The 19,910-nt window shown below is 43.4% G+C and overlaps 1 protein-coding gene across 2 annotated transcripts in view; it reads left to right on the top strand.

The window, feature by feature from the left end:
* Positions 1-19,910, top strand: part of AFAP1L2 (actin filament associated protein 1 like 2) — a 232,300-nt gene that overhangs the window by 191,653 nt on the left and 20,737 nt on the right. The window contains exons 12-15 of one of the 2 annotated variants that reach the window (XM_068257401.1): positions 1,463-1,608; positions 3,597-3,705; positions 14,258-14,470; positions 17,794-17,914. In XM_068257401.1, coding sequence (XP_068113502.1) covers positions 1,463-1,608; positions 3,597-3,705; positions 14,258-14,470; positions 17,794-17,914 — 589 coding nt within the window. Of the gene's footprint in view, positions 1-1,462; positions 1,609-3,596; positions 3,706-14,257; positions 14,474-17,793; positions 17,915-19,910 lie in introns of both variants that reach the window. The other variant, XM_068257400.1, reaches the window with a different exon arrangement.

Genomic DNA, 19,910 nt, shown 5'->3' with positions numbered 1-19,910 from the left:
TTGATCCTACTCAAGCATTGGAGGTCATTCAGGATTAACCTTAATGATTCCAAACGCTAGAGTATGACCGATGAGGTCATTTTCAAACTCCTCCGAACAATGGAGGCCGCTCAGTCGTGTTCCAGTCGTTGTCCCTTAGTGCTGGTTGGCATAGTTATGGCCGCTGACAATCATTGTAAATTGTGTGATTGCAGACCCAGTGCAACTATTCTGCATCCAAACATGGGATGTCGTATTTTACAGCAGAAAGCTCAAAACCCCACAAAAAAGGTATTGGAGTTCTGTGCACAGCCTGCTGCCGGCATGACGTGACCGCCACCTGCTGGACACAATGTAGTAGTACCTGCTGATAAGCAACGCGCGCTCGTCCTGAATGGGGTTCATACAGCGCCTCAGGCCAATGTGAATAATTCTCTGCAATGTTTAATGTTAGATGTAAACTGTTTATATTTTAGATAACAAGATGCATCTACCCTTCACTTCCTGTTATCTGTGATGCAGATCCTCTGGTCCCCGCAGCAGCCAGGAAATGAAGCAGAAAGTTTACTGCTGATACAGCAGGCCGTATAGCATTTATAGAGCGATATCTGAAAGACTGATGACTAGCCCATGATATTAATTATTAATGATTGGCAGTGCTCCATTGCCAAAGCTACACCTGACACTGGGTGCAAAACCAACAGGAAGTCACGTTTCCTGGTCCCCATGCAATCGGCGGACAAGTGGGGACGGTGCAAAGGACGGGAGAAATGGCGAAAGTCCCGGCAGATGGATGGCGACACAAATGCAGCGGCCAATGTGAATGGCGCCAGTGCATCCTGAGCAGATGTGCTTACCACGGCGTTTACGCATACGCTGCGTTTGCATTGTAGTGTGAAACCAGCCATAGGCTTGGAGTGCATTTGTAGGCAGCACCCCTGGATGGTGAGAGAACTTAGTCTTATGATCTGAACACTGAATGGCTGCCCCCCTCTGTAATATATCTAATCTTCTTTTCTTTGTCAAGTTTTGTGGACCCAGGGAGGAATGGGCTGCCTCTGTTGTAATGAATACAAGTTATGCATGCTCCCTGTATGTGTATACACACACACACACACACACACACACACACACACACACACACACACACACACACACACACACACACACGCGCACACACGCGCACTAACATCACTTCCTAAAATTGGCGCTTAAAAGCCAAGATCGCAGTAGAAATGGCAAAGAGGGGCCCAGGAGATCAGTGTCTCGATTGGTAATTTTTTTATTGTACAAATCGGACAGTACGGATTCTCTTCAATGGGACAACACTGTGAGATACTCTGTGTGAGTGTGTATTAATAATCTAGTCAGTAATTGCCAGCGTTCCCACTGGATGTAATGAAGTAATGTTGGTTACAGTGTAGCATTATTCTGTTTGGATTCTGTGTAGTCCCCATTGTGACATGATGTGGTTCCTCCACAGGCCAAGACCTCGCAGGACATGGGACACTGGCTGGGTCTTCTGCTATCCGAATCTGGCTCAAAAACGGACCCAGAGGAGTTTGATTACGACTATGTGGATGCCGACCGCATCTCCTGCATTGTGACCGCTGCCAAGAACTCCTACTTGTAAGTGGGCGAGTGTGTCTGTCACAGGATACAGAATACAGCCACTCAGACGTGTGAATGTCATAGATTTACATGCCTCTTGTACTTGTATCTATTTCCCGGGAAGGGAGGAGACATTATCTGCTACCCTTAGATTATTATTATTTATATAGCGCCAGCATATTACGCAGTGCTGTACAGAGTAGTATATTGTCATGTCACTAACTGTCCCTCAGAGAGGCTCACAATACCTACCATAGTCCTATGTCTATGTATGCATCTATTGTGTAGTGTATGCATCGTAGTCTGGGGCCAATTTAGGGAGAATCCAATGAATTTATCTGTATATTTTTTGGATGTGGGAGGAAACCGGAGTGCCCGGGGGAAACCCACCAGACACGGGAAGAACATACACACTCCATGCAGATAGTGTCCTGGCTGGTATTTGAACCGGGGGCCCAACACTGCAAGGCGAGAGCGCTGACCACTGTGCTGCAGAGACCGTTTTATGGTTTCCAATGCATCCCATTGGTCCTTTGAAAGTCTTCCATACATAAGGACTTTCTGAGGCATAAGAATTTGCATAGACACTCACTCTTTCCTGGACCCCATGTGACTGCGAGCCAGCCTCTATATTTATGTGCAGGAGCAGACCATGGACTTCCAGTGTCCTGTAGATAAGTGTGCTTAAATAACAGTGAAAAATATTTATTTTTCTGTATATTTCGAAGCAGATAGTCATTTACTGGTGCCAGCCTGCTGCAAACACTTTATTAGTTCGGTTGTGCAAAATTAGTAACAAGTGAAGCAAATTGCTTAGGAAAAAGTGAACCCGAGGTGAGAGTGATATGGAGGCTGCCATATTTGTTTCCTTTTAAACACCAGTTGCCTGGCAGCCCTGCTGGTCTGAATAACACCAGAAACAAGCGTGCAGCTAATTTTGTCAGATCTGACAATGTCAGAAACACTTGATCTGCTGCATGCTTGTTCAGGGGCTATGACTTAAAGTATTCGAGGCAGAGGATCAGCAGGATAGCCAGGCAACGCAGCCTCCATATAACCCTCAACTCTGGTTCACTTTAAGGGGTTTCGGTACATCAAGCATCATGTTTGCAAATAAAGTTTTCATGTTTTTTAAACTCACACAGCTGATTGCATTGAAAAGGAAAAAAATTACAAAATGATCTGTGAAGCACTGTTTATAATTGCATATCATTTTTATCCAAAATACAATTAAACAATAACAATAACATCTCTAAAGCACTTTTCTCCCATAGGACTCAAAGTTCCTATAATTTAACCATTTTGGTAAACCGCATATGAAATCATACTGAGTATACTCAGTTTGCAAAAACATGTAATTTGTACTCGGGCTGAAACCAAACTATGAGGGCTTTTCTGAGCGCTTGTGATTGCTGAGCTCTTTTTAAAAATCCCTCCCACTTTCATTAAAATCACATTAAAAATCACAGCGATCGTGCAAATTGCATAAGGGGTGATTTTCACAGAGATTTTAATGAAAGTGAATGGGAGTGATTTTTAAAGCTCTCAGCAATCACAAGCGCTCAGAAAAGTGCTTATAGTGTGGATCCAGCCTTCTAGTCCGTTCTGGATCTTCACAGCTGGCTGCAAATGCAAATCATGTTTAGGGTTTTTATGAAAATACTTTTTTCTTGCAAAAAAAATAAAAAATAGAACCGTATATATGACTGCAAACACTATATTTTGGGCTCTGTGTTACAGACACAGAATGTATTCATAGTCATACACCTCCTGCTGAGATATAATTTAACTTTGACCCCCTTGATACTGTACTTATGCTTTGAAAGACTGTGACAGAGTTTTTATAGATCAGGAGGGAAAATCGTATTTATAGATGAATTGTAACAACTCGTATAGCTAAAGGAATACGCATTTCAATTTCCTTATTTAATACATCAGTTTTTAGTAGAGGGATTTGATAATACTTGACATGAATCTGATGTAAGCTGTGCTCCTTCCCCCTTTAGCTTGATGCAGAGAAAGTTCTCTGAGCCAAACACCTACATCGACAATCCTCGCAGTGGGAGGAGCCAGCAGGATGACCTCTATGATGACGTTGATGTGTCAGACACAGTGGTAAGTGGACATGTATACGCATTTAGACACCAAGCAGGCTTGTCTCCGTGGTGCCGTGCTGTTGCAGCTCTACTCCAATCAGATTTGAGGAAATTAACGATGTGCAGATTCTCCTGGGCCCCATACCAGGAAAACATTTTGCCCCCCTAACACAATTGTGCTAATGTCACTATAGTCTGTTACAGCTTTCTAGTGCCCTCTGGGAGAAAGGTAGGACATTGCACAAAGTGTACCCCAACTTCCCAGAGCCCACCAATGTTCCAACACCACAGTGCCTGAAGGATGGGTGATTTGAGTTTGGGGGGGTACAGGCTCACATTTGTACTTTTTATTTTTGCAATAGATCTATTGAAAGTGCCTGACTTCCTCCTGGGAGGCTGCATCCAGTAGCTCCCTATTGCCAGGGTAGTGTGAGCTCCTTCCCCAGCACAAAGCTGGTTGCTTGGCCCAGCCCATGTCCTCTCAATAACAGATGTTATCTGTGGACAGCACTGCAGCTTTATAAAGGCCATGTGTACTGTTCACCCCCCAGCCCTGCCTACAAGAAGAAGCCCTTTCTCACTTTTCCTTTATTTAACATTTTTGTCTACACAATTGGGGTGAATGTAGGAAGGGTAAATGCATTGTTACACAGTAAACAAGAAGGAACTAGATAAAATGGTGGAAATGGAAATGGTGATGAAGTGCTGCGAAGCCGACCACAGAGCACAGACCTCAGCAGTACAAAAGTGGGTGGGGTTAGCTCTGTTTATAGAGAAAGATTACCTTGTGCCTTTCCCAGCTCCTCGGTAACTTCCAATTGCGGGTGGTGATAGTAGATTCCTCCCTATAACCTATTAACTCTACAATTCACCAGGGGCAAACTTCCATCCCTTAAATATAACCACGATGTCTCAGCCGCTTTTGACGCCATAGCACCCTTAAAGATTAAACGTTCCGCACCATTACATCATGCTCGCTGGTTTGACAACTCTATAAAGGAACTAAAGAAACAGGGACGCAGACTGGAACGAAGGTGGCGCAAACATCAGTCTCCTGATGACAAACTTTCCCTAATTGCTCACCTGAAAAAATATCAAACGATGATTAACAAAAAGAAGTCCTTATTCCTGTCTCACAAAATTGCAAATGCAGCCAACAGACCTGCCCAACTCTTCCGCACGGTTGACAGTCTCTGCAATCCATCTTGCAGGAAATCCAGCATCAGACCTTCACAGGAACTATGCGAGAAATTTGCCCACTTCTTCTCAGACAAAGTCTCCTCCATACGATCTGCCATTCAATTCACAGCCCCAGAAACCCATGCAGAGCCATATAACAGGTGCAAAAACAGCCTACCACAATGGTCTGATTTTAAGGTAATCACTGAAAAAGACATCTTGGATATCCTCTCAAACCTTCGTCAGACTACCTGCGATCTGGACCCTGGCCCCACTAAGTTCATGTTGAAATGCCCTGAACTATTTACACCGGCATTCCACAAAATAGTCAACGGCTCCTTACAAGAAGGGTGGTTTCCCTCTACTCTGAAAGAAGCAATCGTCAGGCCTCTACTCAAGAAACCATCCTTAGACCCAGATGCTCTAAACAGCTACAGACCTGTCTCAAACCTCCCCTTTCTGGGAAAAGTTATTGAAAAGGCTGTCTACCTCCAACTTGAAGCCAGGCTCTCCAGAAACAACATCCTTGACCCTCTTCAATCTGGTTTCAGGAAATATCACAGCTGTGAAACAGCCCTCACCCAGATTTGCAATGATCTGCTCATTGCAAGAGACAAGGGTCAATGTTCCATCCTGATTTTGCTCGACCTCTCAGCGGCTTTTGACACAGTCGATCATGAAATCTTACTCAACAGGCTACAAGAGTACTGTGGCATAGATGGCATTGTTCTCCGGTGGTTCAACTCCTTCCTGGCTGGCAGAACACAAAGGGTAGCCTTAGGGCCCTTCCTCTCCAACCCTATACCACTAAAATACGGTGTACCTCAGGGCGCAATATTATCCCCTTTACTGTTCACCATATACATGCTGCCACTTGGAGAAATCATACAAAAACATGGCCTGACATATCATTGCTATGCTGATGACACCCAGCTATATTTGTCATTCAAACCTGACGTCACGGACCCTACTCCACAAATAAACGCATGCTTAGCTGAGCTTCAGGAGTGGATGAATAATAATTGGCTAAAACTTAATGCTGACAAAACCGAGGTTCTTGTTATCGAGGGCCAGGGCTCAACAGCAAAGCAGCTCCAGTCTCAACCAACACCGCTAAGGATAGGGAGCTCAGACCTGAACAACTCAGACTGTGTGCGCAGCCTGGGAGTACTGATTGATGGGAAATTAAGCTTCAGGAATCAAATCTCAACTGTTGTGAAACATTCCTTCTTTCACCTAAGGAATATTGCAAGGATTAAACACCTAATTCCTTCAGAGGATCTTCCAACCCTAGTTCATGCCTTCGTCACATCAAGGTTAGACTACTGCAACGTCCTCTACACAGGCCTGCATAAGAAAGACTTACGCCGCCTGCAATCAGTACAGAATGTCGCCGCAAGGCTGTTAACGAGCCAACCCTGCCATTGCCATATAACACCAACCCTGAGCTCACTCCACTGGCTACCGATAAAATGGAGAATTCTGTTTAAGATTGGCTTACTGACATTCAAATCCTTGCACAATCTGGGCCCTGGATACCTGAAGGACTTGTTGCAACTACATCACACCCCCCACAATCTTAGATCAAAAGGACGTAACACCTTGGTCACCCCCAGAGTCCACCTCAAAACCTTTGGAGACAGAGCCTTTTGTCATGCTGCCCCTACACTTTGGAACTCCCTGCCACACCCAATCAGGACAGCCCCATCCCTGGAAACATTTAAGTCTAAACTGAAAACCTACCTTTTCAGTCTGGCATTCATGAACATCTGACTATCTCCTCTGTAACACAACCCAGCCTGAAACCCTGTATTAATCTGAGACACAGCTATGCGCTTTGAGTCCTATGGGAGAAAAGCGCTTTACAAATGTTATGGTATTGTATTGTATTGTATTATAAGGCCCAGCATTACCTCAAATCTGTCAAGTCAAAGTCAGCTGGCCTGCAGGGATGGAGTTCATCACTGTAACTACATACACAAGCCTAGTTCCCATCAGGAGACAGTGGTTCATGGATGCCAATGGATAGGTGACTTCAGGTTAGAGGTCATGCTACGCATGGATGTGCCAGGTTGCAGTGAACTGCCATCTCTGTAAAGTCACTATTTAATTACATCCCTTGCACAAGGCATACAGTTATCGTGTTCTTTGGAGATGTATAACTGTGTTTTTGTATGATTATTAACCCTCTGGGCGATACAATTACATCGCCCAGGAGGGGGCACAGCACTTTTTTTTTTTTTTAAATCATGTAGCTAGCCTAGCGCTAGCTACATGATAGCCGCTGTACAGCGGCATCCCCCCACCCCCTCCGATCGCCTCCGGCGCTGAGCGCAAGCAGGAGATTCTGTTCAGAACAGGATCTCCTGCTTGGCTTCCCCCGTCACCATGGCGACGCTCGCGATGACGTCGTGACGTCAGAGGTAGTCCCGATCCACCCCTCAGCGCTGACTGGCACTGATTGGCCAGGCTGCGCAAGGGGTCTGGGGGGGGGGGGCTGCGCGGCACGGCGGGTAGTGGCGGATCGGCGGCGGCAATCGAAAGTTACACGCAGCTAGCAAAGTGCTAGCTGTGTGTAACAAAAAAAAATTATGCAAATCGGCCCACCAGGGCCTGAGAAATCCTCCTGCGCGACATACCCCAAGCTCAGCAACACAACTATAGAGCTATATAATAATGCTGTGGACACAATTGTCCAATTGGGCTAAACAACATACTATTTAAACCAAGGAAAGGAGCCCAATACCACAATAGAATAATGAAAGATGCTTGAAAACGTCTCAATGTATCAAACAATATTTATTAAGGGACTTATCCATACATCACAAAAATAATTAAAAACAATAATTAAAACCCCTGTCCTAATCCAAAAGGTAATTGGAATTCAACGCAGCAGCAAAATAGAGTGGCAAGTGCTGTGCCTTAATGTGCAAAAGAGAAGGGATACAGCATAAATCTACAATATTGGATACAATGTGCAAATGTGCAAAAAAGGTACAAAAAACGCACACAACTTGATTCATCAAAAATTTGATTATAACAAACAAAACTGGTAAATAATTGAAAAAATATATATAAATAATTGCAAAGTGTCACTGGACGATCCACAATTCCAATAAGTTATTTAATTAATAATCCCAACACATGAGTGCTAAGTGAAATATAAAGTGCAAAGTGCTTACCATAGGATGTTAGATTGGCTGCATGCGGAGAGACTGGGGGACTGCGCCTTGCGCGTTCGCAGCGGACGGCTGCTTCTATGGAGGCTACGCTAAGCAATGCCGGGAGCCCTGTTATACTCGCTGCCCTCTCGCGATACAACGTGGCCACGTCGGGCAGAGCGGAAGCGCGTCATAAGACGTCACTCCGCTTCACCCCTGATCGGACTTCCGTGCGCTCCACACAGCGCACCATAGCCGATCTATTGGTTGTCCACATGCAGCTGAGTAATTACATATCATACAAACATTGGGATAATATACAAAGCAATATCTATATACAAAAAATATATATTATGTTCAATAAACAAATCTTGAGTTTATAATGAATATATCATAAAGAGGGATTTTAATCAAAAAGCGACATCTTGTGGTCAATTTGCTAATTACAACCAATGTACATTTTTGAAAACACTGTAAAGAGCATTCAACAGGAGCCGGTAGAAAACCTTGATCTTCCTCAAATGAATCAATGCTTCTTAAAGGTGGAACATGCTGCGCACTTGAAACCAAAATATACGCATACAGGAAATCCTAAGAGATAAATTTAAGACAGCATATCCAATTAGTGTCCAAACGTCATCAAGTTATAAAAGAAGGAACCAAAAAACCCACACATATGTAGATCCTTGTCTACTTACCTACAGACATCACCATCTCACTGTGGAGTCAAAAAATGAAAGTGATCACCCAGAATGGTGTACTCTCTGCCTGCTCACCTTCAGGCACAGCAAAGAAAAGTAACAAAAAACCGTACATGACATCAAATAAGTAGCATGCCATCACAAACACACAAAGGGCATATACAACAGAATATAATACAGACTGGAGACAAGAGGACAACTCACCAATCTTATAGATAATCATGATAGAAAAAATGGATAATACAATTCTGATGGTAAAGAACTGCAAATAATAACAAAAAGGGGGTTAGTTCATATAATATTCACAGAAAACAGCCAAAACTTGCCTCCTCATTAAGGCCCCGAGGTTGTCTGGTTTTTAATATGTGTATCCACCTGAGCTCCCTTCTAAGTAACTGGACAGTTATGTCACCTCCTCTCTCCCCCTGTGTGACTTTTTCTATGCCCATAAATGTGCAATCTCGAATGGATCCCCCATGAAAGAACAGTGCATGTTCTGCAATTGTAGTAAGGACCTTGTTCTCCCTATAATCACGTTCGGCCAATCGGATCGTGGAAATGTGTTTCTGTAGTCTAGTTTTGAGTTGGTTTTTGGTCTGACCAATATATACCTTTCCACATGGACACTCTATCCTATAGATTACACCTGTCGTCTGGCAGTTAATGAATTGTCTTATTGTGTATTCTTTTCCTGTAATCTGATTCCTGAACGTCCTGGTGGTCTGCATATTGGGGCACACTGTGCACCTACCGCATTTGTAATTCCCAGTAATACCATGTCCACCATCATTGCTTGAAAAATGACTTCTACTCAGCATTGTTTTTAAAGTTGGTGCTCTTCGTGCTGTAATACTAGCACGAGGGGTGATGCATTGTTTGATGGTATTATCATTGAGCAAAATCGGCCAATGTTTGTCCAGAGTGTTCTGAATGTGCCCCCATGCTGTGTTGAAAGGTGTTATTAGTCTCGTTATGGGCTTAGTAGTTGGCTTGATTCTCTGAGACAATAAACTGTCCCTTGATGTTTGTCTAGCTTTCTGTCGTGCCCTCATTACACATTTCTTGGGATATCCTCTGTCTCGAAATCTCTTTTCCAGGTCACCACATTCCTTCTCAAAAGCTGCTGGTGTAGAGCAGTTCCTTCGGACTCTGATAAACTGTCCTGTAGGGATGTTCATTTTTAATTGCTTGGTGTGATAAGAGCCAAAATCCAAAAGACTATTAACTGACGTGGGCTTACGATATATAGAAGTCTGCAGGGTACCTGTCTCACTCTTAGAGATCTCCAAATCCAAGAAAACTGCTGATCTATCTGATAGATTGTATGTCAATTTAATATTTAGATCATTCTTGTTCAATCTGTCTAGAAATTCAATACATAGATCAGACGGGCCCTGCCACAGCATAAACAAGTCATCAATGAAGCGATACCACCCCAGAATATGGGGGTGGTATCTCTCCATCGATCCTGCCCACACCACCTCTCGCTCCCATTTGCCTAAAAAAAGGTTAGCCACAGCCGGGGCACATTTGCTGCCCATGGCAACACCTTGTCGCTGTAAATAAAATTGTTGATCAAACAGAAAAAAGTTTTTGGTTAAGACAAACTCCAATAATTCAAGTACAAAACCATGCTGTTGATTGTTAATGAGGCTCCCCATCGCTAAAAAATAGCGGGCTGCCTCCAAACCATGCCTATGATCTATGATGGTATAAAGTGACTATGTCACAGGTCACCAATAATACATCACTTTGTATTTCCAGGCCATCTATCCGTGTGAGTAGATCACCCGTGTCTCTAATATAAGAGTCCAAACTAATTACATACGGTTGTAAGTAAAAGTCAACAAATTGACTACTTCTTTCACTGAGGCTGCCAATGCCCGAAATAATCGGTCGTCCCGGGGGATTTGAGGCATCCTTATGCACCTTGGGGAGCATGTAGAAGGTGGGAGTAACAGGTTTGTCCACCCAAAGAAAATTCTTTTCTCTCTCATTAATGATACCCCTACTAAATCCTTCTTTCAAAAGTTCACTCAGCTGGATTTGTGGAAAACTGTGGAAACTGAGATAATCAATAATAAAAAGAAAAAACTAGACAGAGACCGCACAGACTTCAACTTAAAAAGGGCCTATAGATGGAGCCATAGAGGCAATCCAAAGGGTAACAATATTCACAGAAGACCAAAAAGACCCAAAGATTTGCCTCAAAAACCCAGAAAAAAAATAGAAGAGGATCAAATACGGGATGGTGAATCAATTCGATCAGTGATCACGGAGTCAAGTGATCTTGGAAAATCTGAATCAGACAATTATAACAGGAACTCGAGAAAAAGATCACAGCGACAAGGTGTGGCCATGGGCAGCAAATGTGCCCCGGCTGTGGCTAACCTTTTTTTAGGCAAATGGGAGCGAGAGGTGGTGTGGGCAGGATCGATGGAGAGATACCACCCCCATATTCTGGGGTGGTATCGCTTCATTGATGACTTGTTTATGCTGTGGCAGGGCCCAACTGATCTATGTATTGAATTTCTAGACAGATTGAACAAGAATGATCTAAATATTAAATTGACATACAATCTATCAGATAGATCAGCAGTTTTCTTGGATTTGGAGATCTCTAAGAGTGAGACAGGTACCCTGCAGACTTCTATATATCGTAAGCCCACGTCAGTTAATAGTCTTTTGGATTTTGGCTCTTATCACACCAAGCAATTAAAAATGAACATCCCTACAGGTCAGTTTATCAGAGTCCGAAGGAACTGCTCTACACCAGCAGCTTTTGAGAAGGAATGTGGTGACCTGGAAAAGAGATTTCGAGACAGAGGATATCCCAAGAAATGTGTAATGAGGGCACGACAGAAAGCTAGACAAACATCAAGGGACAGTTTATTGTCTCAGAGAATCAAGCCAACTACTAAGCCCATAACGAGACTAATAACACCTTTCAACACAGCATGGGGGCACATTCAGAACATTCTGGACAAACATTGGCCGATTTTGCTCAATGATAATACCATCAAACAATGCATCACCCCTCGTGCTAGTATTACAGCACGAAGAGCACCAACTTTAAAAACAATTCTGAGTAGAAGTCATTTTTCAAGCAATGATGGTGGACATGGTATTACTGGGAATTACAAATGCGGTAGGTGCACAGTGTGCCCCAATATGCAGACCACCAGGACGTTCAGGAATCAGATTACAGGAAAAGAATACACAATAAGACAATTCATTAACTGCCAGACGACAGGTGTAATCTATAGGATAGAGTGTCCATGTGGAAAGGTATATATTAGTCAGACCAAAAACCAACTCAAAACTAGACTACAGAAACACATTTCCACGATCCGATTGGCCGAACGTGATTATAGGGAGAACAAGGTCCTTACTACAATTGCAGAACATGCACTGTTCTTTCATGGGGGATCTATTCGAGATTGCACATTTATGGGCATAGAAAAAGTCACACAGGGGGAGAGAGGAGGTGACATAACTGTCCAGTTACTTAGAAGGGAGCTCAGGTGGATACACATATTAAAAACCAGATAACTTCGGGGCCTTAATGAGGAGGCAAGTTTTGGCTGTTTTCTGTGAATATTATATGAACTAACCCCCTTTTTGTTATTATTTGCAGTTCTTTACCATCAGAATTGTATTACCCATTTTTTCTATCATGATTATCTAGAAGATTGGTGAGTTGTCCTCTTGTCTCCAGTCTGTATTATATTCTGTTGTATATGCCCTTTGTGTGTTTGTGATGGCATGCTACTTATTTGATGTCATGTACGGTTTTTTGTTACTTTTCTTTGCTGTGCCTGAAGGTGAGCAGGCAGAGAGTACACCATTCTGGGTGATCACTTTCATTTTTTGACTCCACAGTGAGATGGTGATGTCTGTAGGTAAGTAGACAAGGATCTACATATGTGTGGGTTTTTTGGTTCCTTCTTTTATAACTTGATGACATTTGGACACTAATTGGATATGCTGTCTTAAATTTATCTCTTAGGATTTCCTGTATGCGTATATTTTGGTTTCAAGTGCGCAGCATGTTCGACCTTTAAGAAGCATTGATTCATTTGAGGAAGATCAAGGTTTTCTACCGGCTCCTGTTGAATGCTCTTTACAGTGTTTTCAAAAATGTACATTGGTTGTAATTAGCAAATTGACCACAAGATGTCGCTTTTTGATTAAAATCCCTCTTTATGATATATTCATTATAAACTCAAGATTTGTTTATTGAACATAATATATATTTTTTGTATATAGATATTGCTTTGTATATTATCCCAATGTTTGTATGATATGTAATTACTCAGCTGCATGTGGACAACCAATAGATCGGCTATGGTGCGCTGTGTGGAGCGCACGGAAGTCCGATCAGGGGTGAAGCGGAGTGACGTCTTATGTCGCGCTTCCGCTCTGCCCGACGTGGCCACGTTGTATCGCGAAAGGGCAGCGAGTATAACAGGGCTCCCGGCATTGCTTAGTGTAGCCTCCATAGAAGCAGCCGTCCGTTGCGAACGCGCAAGGCGCAGTCCCCCAGTCTCTCCGCATGCAGCCAATCTAACATCCTATGGTAAGCACTTTGCACTTTATATTTCACTTAGCACTCATGTGTTGGGATTATTAATTAAATAACTTATTGGAATTGTGGATCGTCCAGTGACACTTTGCAATTATTTATATATATTTTCTCAATTATTTACCAGTTTTGTTTGTTATAATCAAATTTTTGATGAATCAAGTTTTGTGCGTTTTTTGTACCTTTTTTGCACATTTGCAAATTGTATCCAATATTGTAGATTTATGCTGTATCCCTTCTCTTTTGCACATTAAGGCACAGCACTTGCCACTCTATTTTGCTGCTGCGTTGAATTCCAATTACCTTTGGATTAGGACAGGGGTTTTAATTATTGTTTTTAATTATTTTTGTGATGTATGGATAAGTCCCTTAATAAATATTGTTTGATGCATTGAGACGTTTTCAAGCATCTTTCATTATTCTATTGTGGTATTGGGCTCCTTTCCTTGGTTTAAATAGTACCCCAAACTCAGCTCAGGATTATCGCCCAGGAGGTTAAAAACTAACATATTATTAAAGGAAACCTAAAGGGGAAAAAATTGCCATAAATAAATACCTCAGTAGAGGGAAGCCTAAGGATAATCCATAGGTCTTCCTCCATCCCCCTCCACTGATCCAGTGCTGGGAGTGCCTGAACCCCTTCCACAAGAGCTTGTCAGAGAATGTGCTGTCAGAGAATGTGTGCACCTGCACAGTAGCACGGAACTGCCCAAGATGGGCAGCTAAAGCCGAGCCCAAGCGCACCATGCTACTGCTAAGCCACAAGGCATCCTATCCCTGCGCAGTGCAGCCATGCTTATTCATGGAATGGAACGTGGCTGAGAATTTCCTGGTGGTCCCAGCATCCAGCGGTGGTCTGGAGAAGGACCCAGAGGCTTCCCTCTACTGAGGCAAATATCCAGTTTTCTCTATTCTAATGTTTTTTCTTACGGTCTGATTGTTTAGGATGAAGAACCTAAACCTGAGCTTGGAAAGGACATGGAAGACCATACTTACCTGGACCTGTTACCAGCGAGGTACTTCGTACATGGTGCTGGCATGAAGGCTCTTGGTAAAAGTCCACTGGGTTCCCCTAAACCAGAGAGAGACAATACAAAGGAACTGGAAGGAGAACAGGATATCGTGAATGATCCAGAGCCATCTTGTCCTGTTGTGGAGGTGGTGAGCGTTATATTTGTGTAAATAATGTTATACAAATATGGCACACACATTTAGGGGTGGGGGTGGCATATACAGTGGAGGAAATTATTTGACCCCTCACTGATTTTGTAAGTTTGTCCAATGACAAAGAAATGAAAAGTCTCAGAACAGTATCATTTCAATGGTAGGTTTATTTTAACAGTGGCAGATAGCACATCAAAAGGAAAATCGAAAAAATAACCTTAAATAAAAGATAGCAACTGATTTGCATTTCATTGAGTGAAATAAGTTTTTGAACCCCTACCAACCATTAAGAGTTCTGGCTCCCACAGAGTGGTTAGACACTTCTACTCAATTAGTCACCCTCATTAAGGACACCTGTCTTAACTAGTCACCTGTATAAAAGACACCTGTCCACAGAATCAATCAATCAAGCAGACTCCAAACTCTCCAACGTGGGAAAGACCAAAGAGCTGTCCAAGAATGTCAGAGACAAAATTGTAGACACAAGGCTGGAATGGGCTACAAAACCATTAGCAAGAAGCTGGGAGAGAAGGTGACAACTGTTGGTGCGATTGTTCGAAAAAGGAAGGAGCACAAAATGACCATCAATCGACCTCGCTCTGGGGCTCCACGCAAGATCTCACCTCGTGGGGTGTCAATGGTTCTGAGAAAGGTGAAAAAGCATCCTAGAACTACACGGGAGGAGTTAGTGAATGATCTCAAATTAGCAGGGACCACAGTCACCAAGAAAACCATTGGAAACACATTACACCGCAATGGATTAAAATCCTGCAGGGCTCGCAAGGTCCCCCTGCTCAAGAAGGCACATGTGCAGGCCCGTCTGAAGATTGCCAATGAACACCTGAATGATTCTGTGAGTGACTGGGAGAAGGTGCTGTGGTCTGATGAGACCAAAATAGAGCTCTTTGGCATTAACTCAACTCGCTGTGTTTGGAGGAAGAAAAATGCTGCCTATGACCCCCAAAACACCGTCCCCACCGTCAAGCATGGGGGTGGAAACATTTTGCTTTGGGAGTGTTTTTCTGCTAAGGGCACAGGACAACTTAATCGCATTAACGGGAAAATGGACGGAGCCATGTATCGTGAAATCCTGAACGACAACCTCCTTCCCTCTGCCAGGAAACTGAAAATGGGTCGTGGTTGGGTGTTCCAGCACGACAATGACCCAAAACATACAACAAAGGCAACAAAGGAGTGGCTCAAGAAGAAGCACATTAAGGTCATGGAGTGGCCTAGTCAGTCTCCGGACCTTAATCCAATAGAAAACCTATGGAGGGAGCTCAAGCTCAGAGTTGCACAGAGACAGCCTCAAAACCTTAGGGATTTAGAGATGATCTGCAAAGAGGAGTGGACCAACATTCCTCCTAAAATGTGTGCAAACTTGGTCATCAATTACAAGAAACGTTTGACCTCTTTGCTTGCAAACAAGGGTTTTTCCACCAAGTATTAAGTCTTTTATTGTTAGAGGGTTCAAAAACTTTTCACTCAATGAAATGCAAATCAGTTGCTATCTTTTATTTAAGGTTATTTTTTCGATTTTCCTTTTGATGTGCTATCTGCCACTGTTAAAATAAACCTACCATTGAAATGATACTGTTCTGAGACTTTTCATTTCTTTGTCATTGGACAAACTTACAATGGAGGAAATAATTATTTCCTCCACTGTATGAGTGTTCATGTTCTTATGAAAGTTGCCATCAATAATCCACAGTTAGACTAAATCTCAAAACCTTAACCCTTAGGCAGCCACAGTCACCTACAGGTGGTCTGTGCTTTCACATCCATACGCCAGGGACGTGTAAAAAGGGTTTTTGTTTTTTTAACAATCTTTTTATTCTATTTTAAAACACAAAAAGACACACAAACAACTATTGTGTAGAGGCATTTTAGTACAAAACTACTTCTGCCTGCAGTGGGCATCTATAGGCATTTTTGCCTTTCCATATTCCTTTGTACTAAACACCTTTTATGCCAAGAATACATAAGATTTTTCAGCAGATTTACTGCCCGGTCGATTTTCCGATCGTTTTCTTATCAATTTCCATTCTTCTATGAGAACCGATCAGAAAAACGATAGATGGATCGATTGAAAATAATATTGGACTTGTTGGAAATTATCTATCCGTCAAAATATCTCATAATGTATTCCCAGAATTAGACAACCGTGGCAAAGTTTTGGCTCTGTGCCAACCTACTTTACTTGAAATATGTTAATCATTTTAAGATGATGCACAATTATGCAAATGTTGCTGCAAATCTATGCATCTTAAAAATGGACCAATCAAATGCTTCCACTGAAAGATTTGATGGTCCATTTTACAATAGTTTTTCATAATTATGCCAATAGTTATGATACAGAATAATGCTAATTCTCTATCATCTCAGATGTATTTGTACCTTTATGACAATGTTACTGTGGACTGTATTAAACGTCTTGCCCAAATCTGGGTGTACCAAACACAATTCGAACCTAGCTGGCACTGACGTGTAGCTCAGTGGTGGCTCATAGTAGATCGGTTCTCAACTACTCTGCACTACCTTGCTGTATGCAGAGTTTGGCAGTCTGTATAAAAGCAATAGCCGAGCTGGGAGGGTAAGTATCTGACTCCTGATGGCACTGGCTGTGTACTGGAGTGGGGCAGGGTGCGGGCCTTTGCTATCCAAGATCATGCTCACGTTAATGGTATAAAACTCTTGTCACTGGTTAGTATACTATTTACTTACTTTTTGAAGTAGACCTGAACTCTCGCACAGGACAGAAGGAAACCTGGAGAAAAGCTCCCTGTATGTATTAGAGTGTAGCCTAATTTCCCCCTTATGTATGACTAATCACAAGAGTAATTTGATCTTTTAGCAGCGGCAGCTCAGGAATTTTCTCTGCCACGGCAGGGCAGCTAATTTGTAAACACAGGATGTTAATATGTCTGTTTCCATGCAGGAAGTTGACGCACTGCAGATAAATTGCAGGATTTGTATCAACCTGTAAAGAAAAATATTTCTTTGCTACAGCTATTATGTTGTTCCTTATCTTTTAGAAATTACACACACACACACACACGAAGAATTTCAACAAAACTTTTTACTACCTGGGAAGATATATTCTGGGTCTGTCCATTTATCCACACTTTAAATGATCTCCATTGATTGTAAATAAAGTAGATTTCTCCACCTGAAACATAGCATCAATGATGGAGAGAGCCCACTGTCTAGCAGGCAGCCATAACAAATATTTATTCCAAAATTATTAAAAGTATGTGTCTTGTAAAAAAATAATAAATAAATAAATAATAAGCACCATTCCTGTTTGTTTGTTGCAGGAGGTGGAGCCAGTGTCAGAGGAGCCGCCCACCAGTCTGCAGGTGAAAACAGAGAGTGCTCTCACTGCCAGCCCACTGCTTGGGAAAGCCAAGCTGGACAGATCTAAGATGAGCAGCCCAGGTAAGACATTTTATTGTCACATAGAGACAAATGTCACATCGGCAGAAGGATGCATGGTTCCTATCAAGGGTGTTGCTAGCCCTGAACATCAGTGGCAGGTCCCCCGGATCTCTTCTGGGGTGCCCCAGATGTCCCCCAGCCAGAGTCAGCTGTGGTGCCTCAAGGGCCGGCATGCTGGGGACTCTGGTGCATCAATCAGGGGTATGCTGAGTGCTGTGGTGCCTCTATGTGGGCATACTTGGTGCTAAGGTTAATAGGGGCATGCAGGGAGCTATGATTATGCTATGGGGGCATGCAGGGAGTTGTGGTGCCTGAATGGGAGGCTGGTGGGAACATGGGAGGGGGTCCACTAGAAGGTCAGGGAATGCTATGGGGAACTGGCAGAAGGCAGGCCCGCCCAGCAGAAAGCCAGCATACAAGCCAGGTAATTCTGCCTAATTATGTTTAAAGAGAACCCGAGGTGGCTTCGTGAATGAAATCAGCACACAAAGGCGGGGTCTGTCTATACTGCCCAGCCTCTATTGCTATCTCAATCCCCTTTAAGTTCCCCCTGCGCTCTGCTATGCCCCATAAATCACAGCCGCGCTGTCGACAGGCAGCGGGCTGTGTTTACCTCTGTAGTGTCACTCTCGCTGCTCCACCCCCCCCCCCCCCCCCCCCCTGCATAGCTCCAGTCCCTTCCCTCCCCGCTGATTGGAGGGCAGGGACCAGAGCTATGCAGGAGGCGGGGGGAAGCGGCGAGAGTGACACTACAGAGGTAGGACTGTTAAAGGACTTATGAGGCGAATAAGCAAAAAAAAGTTAAATACCTATGCTACTTTATGACCCTTGGGGGACGCCATCCGCATCCCCCCTTTCATTCTGTGGCGTTTCTATTTGAAAGTCCAGGCTGGGGGGGGGGGTTAGTTTTCCCACTAAAGATGGCCGCCAGGTACGGCCGCGGCTGCACAGTTCGCATTGCCGCAAATGCAGTTTTCCCACTGTCATCATGCAGTTTTTCTTTGCTTATTCGTCTCGTAAGTCCTTTAACCCTCCTGGCGGTCCATTAGAAACCGCCAGGGGGCAGCGCAGCAGTGTTTTTAAAAAAAAAAAAAAAAAATTTGTTAAATCATGTAGCGAGCCTAGGGCTCACTACATGATAGCCGCTGTGCAGCGGCATCCCCCCACCCGCTTCGATCGTCTCCAGCGATCTTTGATCAGGAAATCCCGTTCAAAGAACAGGATTTCCTGGAGGGTTTCCCCCGTCGCCATGGCGACGGGCGGGTTGACGTCACCGACGTCAAAGGGAGTCCCAGTCCAGCCCTCAGTGCTGCCTGGCACTGATTGGCCAGGCAGCGCACGGGGTATGGGGGAGGGGGGCACGGTCGTGGCTAATCGGCGGGTAGCGGCGGAGATCGGAATGCACACGCAGCTAGCAAAGTGCTAGCTGCGTGTTGCAAAAAAAATGTATGCAAATCGGCCCAGCAGGGCCTGAGAAATCCTCCGTGCGCAGCATGGGTTTACCGCTAGGGAGGTTAAATGAAACTACCAATTTATGTGCTTATTTAAATGGGTTTTTGTTTTATTTGAAACTGGATGAAGACCCCCCCCTCTCCAGTAATACATCAGTCTACTTAGACTGCTGTTAAGTTCATGTAAATTTGGCTCCACCCACATTCTGGTGCATGGTTACTCCCATTTTTCTGGTTCCAATGCTAGCAATCTAATTAATCTTAACGTATGAGAAAAAACAGCAGCAGCACAAAGTGTAGTTTTAATAAAACACTACAGCAAGTATACAAAGGCTTTTGTTTTCAAAATGTTTATTGAGCATTTTAATTATAAACTGAATGTATCCCCTTGCAAAATGGTTTACCTCTAAGTACAGAGTAGCAAATACTGTGTAGCAGACATGACATCCGATAATATATATGTAACTCCAGTAGCTTAACTGCTGGATAGTGTACTGGTTAAGGGTTTTGCCTCTGACACAGGAGACCTGGGTTCAAATCTCAGC

Source organism: Hyperolius riggenbachi, chromosome 10 (genome assembly GCF_040937935.1).
Source record: "Hyperolius riggenbachi isolate aHypRig1 chromosome 10, aHypRig1.pri, whole genome shotgun sequence".
Taxonomy (NCBI): Eukaryota; Metazoa; Chordata; class Amphibia; order Anura; family Hyperoliidae; genus Hyperolius; species Hyperolius riggenbachi.
This window is presented reverse-complemented; position numbering and strand designations above follow the sequence as displayed.